A 6,256-nucleotide genomic window follows, 5' to 3' on the forward strand; every position below is an offset into this window, starting at 1 on the left:
GCTTGCCCGTAACTGGCTTATCCGTAGACTGTACCGATGCCTGTTCGGTAGGGAGCTTTTGCTGCTGGTGTTGTTGTAGTAGTCTTGGAGAGCCTAGGCTACCCCCTCTGGGTGAATCTAGAGAAGCTATTGATAGCCGGGGTGAATTCGGCCTGTTCATCGGATAAGAGAAATTAATGGAGTTCCTGCTACCACCCCTTTCAAGATCAGCCGGCCCCAATGACAAATTGGACACTGACCGAGCCCTACGTCCAGCAATCGCCGCTGCTGCTGACGCTCCATTTGCCGATGCAGTCCCCTGGACGCCGGGTAAGTCTGCATTTCCAGGTCTCTGCGGAGGAGAGGCTGCATAGCCACGCGGTAGGGGAGGAACCGGTACCGTATCAGCCGGGTTCGAAGTGGCACTGCCTCCCCGAGCCGGCGACTGGTCTCTGAACGTCCTTGCAGTCATGGACCCGGAACTGCGGACTCTCCGAAGCCCTCCATTCTTGCCATTTGGAAGCGTATTTCCTGGAGGAACGCTGATAGACGAAGCAGACTGCTTCCTGCGCAGCATACGCTTGGTCTGGACATCTCTGACGGGTGTTGGAGGAGGGGTATGGCTTCGAAGGGCAGCTGCTGCGGCGGAGGAGGACAGGCTGGGATTTGGATTCTGGGACGCTCGAAACGCCTGGAGGGCAGCTGTTTGCGCAGACGGAGATGGATTGGTATTTAGAGGCTATTCCAGTGTTAGCAGCCGCTCTATCTCTTCATCATATTGGGCACTGATGCTGGGGGGGGTGGAGTTGGCAGATAAAAACCTGGATACTGACAGCATGACGGACGCTCCTCTTGCGACGGAACATAGCTGGACTGCTCAGCACGGAGAATTCATCAAGAGAGGCAAAGACAGCGGGACAGGCCTCTTCCCTGTCCCAGAGAGATGACGATGGCCGCTTGATGCTCGGAGAATTCGCTCTGCAGTGGCCGCGGTGATCGGGGTGGCCAGGTTGGAATCTGTAACAGGAGCGCAAGGGCAGAGAAGAGAGCTATCGATAGCTCACTAGCTTCGCCCCGGAGACGCTATCGGAAACGCAGACGATCACTCGCTCGTGGTGGACGGAGAACAGCAGCACGCAGAAGTGCGATAATACCAGAAGACGAACGACGGAGAAGCAGGCGGTTGGCTCTTAAAAGTAGGTGGTTGGTTGGTGGGTGGCAGCGTGCCTGGCGGTTGGTTTGACTGGGAGGGTTGAAACAGCGCAGGAAGAGAAAGTTGGATGGGCTTCTTTTTTCTCCGCCGCAGCCCCTTCGTCGTCTAAGGTCTTCCTCTGCACCGAAAAAGAAACACCACCAAAACGGCGCATCCACGCCAGTTTCAGCTTCAAGGCCAGCTTCAACGGCGACCAGACCACGAACAGGCGGCCAGAGAGAAAAAATTTAAAGGGAAAAAAAAAAAAAAGAAAGACAACCAGCGGACGAGCAAGAAACTCGAGCTGATCCATGGTACAGACCCGCGGGTAGAACCTGGTTGGTAGCTTTTCTAACCTCCGGCCTTGTGCGCTTTTCGCCCGTTTTTTGCTTGCACCACCATGCCACCCATGGCTCAGCTCAGGCATAGCAGGCCAGGATGCAGCAGGAGAACCAAGTCGCAGCGCAAGTGTGCTATCTGAGCGTGTAGATACGAAGAAAGCTGACTCGCAGGCCGGAACTTCGCCGATAGAATTATGATATATCTGAACGTGGAAGACAGTCGGACTACCGTGAAGACCTGATACCAAACCCGCCGCAACTACGCATATCTACATTCTACATATTGATCAGACGCATACACAGAGAGACGCAACACGCAAAGAACAGAAAAGAGAGAGAGAGTTAGAGAGAGAGACCCCGCAATGGCCCTCCAGCTTCCTCCGCTCCCGCTGCCAGAAGGCGTGACCTCCAGACAGATCGACACGGCGCCGCTCGGAATATCATTCCATATACTCGAGGCAGGGTACTCGGCTGCACACGACCGGCCGCTGATACTGCTGCTTCACGGCTTCCCGGAGCTGGCGTACTCGTGGCGCAAGGTGATGCCGCTACTGGCGTCCGGAGGGTACTATGTGGTTGCGCCGGACCAGCGAGGCTTCGGACGGACGACGGGCTGGGACACGCGAGACTATGACAACGTCGACCTAAGAGACTTTGCCGTGACGAACCTCGTGCGGGACATGGTGGTGCTGGTGCATGCGCTGGGGTATAAGAGCGTCGAGTGCATTGTTGGACATGACTTCGGGGCCGTGGTGGCAGGGTACAGCGCTCTCGCGAGACCCGATTTCTTCAAGCGCGTGGCCTTCATGAACCATCCGTTTGTCGGCGCGCGCGAGCTTTCGGGAGAGGTCGAGGGCGGCGGTGACGATGATCATATACACCGGGAGCTGGCTGCGTTGAACAGGAAACATTACAAGTGGTACTACTCTACGCGGCAGGCGAACGGTGATATGGTGCGACCGGCCCAGGGCTTGCATGAGTTCCTGCGCGGATACTTCTACCTCAAGAGCGCTACCTGGTTGCTCAACAAGCCGGTTGAGCTTCAGGCCTGGACGGCCGCGGAGCTCGCGAAGATGCCGGATTACTACGTCATGCCCCTGTATGCCTCCATGCCGGAAGCCGTGGCCTTCAGCGTGGCTCTGGACACACCGCTGCCCGTGCAGGAGTCGCGGAGCTGGCTGCCGGACGAGGAGCTGGCAGTGTACGTCGACGAGTTTGGGCGTACGGGCTTCCAGGGCGGGCTGAACTGGTACCGCGTGGCCACGAGCTCCTGTCCCGACTTCAAACGAGACCTGGACATCTTTGCTGGCCGGAAGATCGACTGTCCGTGTCTGTATATTGGCGGCGCAAGGGACTGGGGCACGTACCAGGTTCCAGGCGCGATCGAGAAGCTGGCCAACAACGTATGCGAGGATTTCTGCGAAGTCATAGTCGACGACGCGGGACATTGGCTGGCGCAGGAGAAGCCGCAGGAAGTGGTTGATGCTCTTGCGGCGTTCATACATTGGCAGTAATAGAAGTAATTTGGCAGAAGGGCCCCCAAGTTAGAGAAGGATATACCATCTAATAACCATAGACCGACCATAATATCAATCAATAATAATCAGTAATAATCAGTAATCGTCAATAAGAATCGATCATATATGACTGCAAAAGCCATCCAATGCATTATATAGCTTCATGATGCCGGCGTTAATCGACCCGGGAAAACAAGCAAGGATATCCAGATGAGATGCCAAACCAGACGGAAAGCAAGGAAAAAACAGTAACTAAGAGGCTGGAAAGGGGGTATAAAATACAACAAACATCAATTGAAAGAAAAAAAAAAAGAAAGAGAGAGAGAGAGAGGAATCAACAACTCCGTCGCATAAGGGACATTCTTTTTTTTCTTTCTTCTTTTCACTACTCAGGGAGGCTGGCTGTCTGCGTTACAGCATGATGCTAAAGTAATAGCCGGCAAGAAGGAGAGGCATTACTCCCAGCGCGGTAAAGACGGCAGTGACATGGGCTGCGTTGGTAGGCTTGTCGGGGATGGCGTAGATGGTGCTGGAGGTGATGTTGGTCGAGTTGAAGCAGTTATCTCTCGTCACTGGCTCGACCTCACTTGGTTCAGCGAAGGTGATGTCGACGCACTGCAGCTGTTAGCAAAAGCAAAGTAAAAAAAAAAAGAGCTATGTACTCATTTAGAGTTGTCTCACGTTGTATAAGACTGCGCCGTGACGGGCAGCCTCGACGACCTGGATGGTAGCGTTGTCGCCTGCTTTAACGCTGATGTTGGCCGGGAGTGGAACCTGGGGGAGGCAAAAGGTGCCTGGGTACGGGGCAACGGTTGGACCGGTTATCTGGAAGGGCGGGACCATGGGCAGACTCATGTTGAGGGGAGTAGTGCCCATGCCCAGGTTGATGTAGATGAGCGCAGTCTTGTGGCCGGGGAACCATCCTGGCTGGAAGGAGATGGCACCGCCATTGATGGGCCATTTCGTCCTGTTCGTGCTGGTTACTGTGCCGCCGCCTGGAGGTTGTTGTCTGTTAGTTTCTGGACGTTCTGATTAAGTTGTAGGAACAGGAAGGAATGCATGCGTACATGGGTAGATCCATTGCATGCCGTATGGATATAGAAGCTCAGAGGTGTTTGATCTGATGGCCACGCCGGCGCCGTTGGTCTCGTCGACGGTGCCGTTGCTGTGCAGGTTGTTCTCTCTCCATCCCGGGTAGACGATGACCGTGTGTCCCTTTGCAGCGAGGGTCGCAAAGGCGAGAGTCAGGAAGACTCCAATGAAGGGTCCTAGCGAGAAGTGCGTCCTCATGATGAGTGTCTGTCGTCTTTTTGATATGGACGGTTGAAAGAGTGGAGTTTGATAACGACAACGACGAACAATGACGACGACGAGGAGGAGAGATGGTTGTATAGCAGTCTGTCTAGCCGCCGGCCTCAGTCGAGATGAAGAAGCAAAGTAGTTAAATAAAGAAGAGGTCAACTTCTTTCTGGGGGGGGGGAGGGGGCTCAGGGTCATGCAGGCGGTCGCAGCGGCACGGTCAGCACTCTCAAGGGCCGTCCTGCTTTCTTTCTCTCTCTCTCTCTGGGGGCGGCGAGAAGCAAAGAGGTGACTTGCGACAGGGATCGCAGGCCATCTACCAGCAAACAGCAGCGAAGAGAAGTCCCCTTTGCCAGTCGAGCACAGCCAATAGCACCGGCCTAACCGTCTGGCTGGGAATGTTGGGCGGTTAAACGATGTGATAGAAGACTCGCCCCTGTCAGCCTTTGACCAGCAGCGACTCTCGTCTCTCGATCTCTCGGTCTCTCTCTCTCTCTTTCTCTCTCTGCGCTTTTTCGACCTGCGGCCTCTGCTCTGCTTGTCCTTCCTTCAACTTCCTATGGCTCTGGCTCGCATCCCTGTCTCCCGTCAAAGGCCATCCTGAGCCTCTGATTCGCCTGCTGCATGGATACGGATGTGACTGGCACAGGCGAAGCTGCAGCATCGCAACTCACCATCACAGGCCTCCGCAGCGGCATCTCTGCTTCCTATTCGCCAGGTCAGATCATCGTCGAAGCGCCCCGATAGCAGACTAACTTTGCTTCTTCCGCCTGGTCTGGTCCTTTTTTGAAGTTGTTGCTGCTGCTAGGCGTGCTCCTTTTTCCCTCGGCCGCCCCAGGAGGAGACGGTACGGAGCGACAGCAAGAAAGGGGACATCTCGTCCGAAGCGAGGCTCTACTCGAGATTCACAAGTCAAGAGCCAAGTTTTGCATTATCCGTTATTTTATTGTTGCTATCCAGCCCAGAGTAGATGGGGGAACTACACTACTGGCTATGCTTGAGTTAGCGCCGCGGTGGATCGAGAGGGAGCAAGAATAGAAACTGACTGGCTGTGCGATGCGAGCAAGGGACAAGGGAGGAGGCAGGGCGGCTGCAGGGACTCCGTAAGCAGAATTTTCCTGCTTCTGACTGCTCGCTCATCATCGTTCTGGATACTCTGCGTAAGTTGGGGGCCAACAGTAATCGTGGAGTCGTGAATCGTGAGTTGTGAGTCGTCAAGCTGTGAAGTGTCTTTGATATTTATATCCACCATCCGTCGACTCCATCAGCTCCCAGCTCATCCACTCTACCATAACAGAGTAGTTAGAAGTTTTCAAGTAGTCCAAAAGAAGAGAAGGAGAAGAAGGCTTCAGTCCTGTCTTTATACAAGGGAGAGAGACCTGCGATGCGGCATTTTACCATCACAAAGAGTCTCTGCTGTCTCCTGAGATAGAGGAGGACTCCATAGTGAGATAGAGTACTCTCAAGTACGGAGTAAGTAGAGCTCTTCCACCGCTCCATCCAAACATCCAACGCCGTCGAGCCAAACAAGATAGACTCCAACTGCCTGCCCATCACGTCTTAGCTGGCTTCATCTTCTCTCCGGCTATCGGCTATCCATGGCCGATTGCACATGAAAAAAAAAAAGACACATCCTCCTCCTTATCATCCGCATTTTTTTAACATTTTGGCCCGTCTTCGCGCATCTCCAACAAATCTCCATCTTAATAATAACCATCCCCATCTTATGATCTCATCCTTCGTTCTGGTCTCCTGCAGCTGTAACTCCCATCGCCAGCCAAGCGCTTCACCGTCCACATCGGCACCTCTGACCCTCCTCCGCATCCGTCTTCCGTCGCCCATATATTTTTTATCTTGCTCCGTACACCGACCATCGAAACTCGCCCGCGCCCCATAAAAATAAGTACCGATCTGACACAAGCGAAGGA

The 6,256-nt window shown here is 54.2% G+C and overlaps 5 protein-coding genes across 5 annotated transcripts; 2 read left to right on the forward strand and 3 right to left on the reverse strand.

Moving 5' to 3' along the window:
- Window positions 1-176: 176 nt before the first annotated feature.
- Window positions 177-926, forward strand: TRV_08027 (uncharacterized protein; the record flags this gene model as incomplete). Its single annotated transcript, XM_003017930.1, has 2 exons — window positions 177-309; window positions 388-926. The coding sequence occupies 2 exons, from the start codon at window positions 177-179 to the stop codon at window positions 924-926; spliced, it is 672 nt and encodes a 223-aa protein (XP_003017976.1).
- A 243-nt stretch (window positions 927-1,169) lies between these two features.
- Window positions 1,170-1,484, reverse strand: TRV_08028 (uncharacterized protein; the record flags this gene model as incomplete). Its single annotated transcript, XM_003017931.1, has 1 exon — window positions 1,170-1,484. One exon carries the CDS (start codon window positions 1,482-1,484, stop codon window positions 1,170-1,172), a length of 315 nt encoding a protein of 104 aa, XP_003017977.1.
- A 390-nt stretch (window positions 1,485-1,874) lies between these two features.
- TRV_08029 (uncharacterized protein) lies at window positions 1,875-3,026 on the forward strand (the record flags this gene model as incomplete). The annotated part of the gene is made up of 1 exon (XM_003017932.1): window positions 1,875-3,026. The coding sequence occupies one exon, from the start codon at window positions 1,875-1,877 to the stop codon at window positions 3,024-3,026; it is 1,152 nt and encodes a 383-aa protein (XP_003017978.1).
- Window positions 3,027-3,440: 414 nt separating this feature from the next.
- On the reverse strand, window positions 3,441-5,005 carry TRV_08030 (uncharacterized protein; the record flags this gene model as incomplete). The annotated part of the gene is made up of 4 exons (XM_003017933.1): window positions 3,441-3,650; window positions 3,711-4,048; window positions 4,118-4,838; window positions 5,003-5,005. The coding sequence occupies 4 exons, from the start codon at window positions 5,003-5,005 to the stop codon at window positions 3,441-3,443; spliced, it is 1,272 nt and encodes a 423-aa protein (XP_003017979.1).
- Window positions 5,006-5,630: 625 nt separating this feature from the next.
- TRV_08031 (uncharacterized protein) lies at window positions 5,631-5,882 on the reverse strand (the record flags this gene model as incomplete). The annotated part of the gene is made up of 1 exon (XM_003017934.1): window positions 5,631-5,882. The coding sequence occupies one exon, from the start codon at window positions 5,880-5,882 to the stop codon at window positions 5,631-5,633; it is 252 nt and encodes an 83-aa protein (XP_003017980.1).
- Window positions 5,883-6,256: the final 374 nt, after the last annotated feature.

The sequence above is a fragment of the Trichophyton verrucosum genome, assembly GCF_000151505.1.
Source record: "Trichophyton verrucosum HKI 0517 chromosome Unknown contig01231_1.f1.exp, whole genome shotgun sequence".
Classification (NCBI taxonomy): domain Eukaryota; kingdom Fungi; phylum Ascomycota; class Eurotiomycetes; order Onygenales; family Arthrodermataceae; genus Trichophyton; species Trichophyton verrucosum.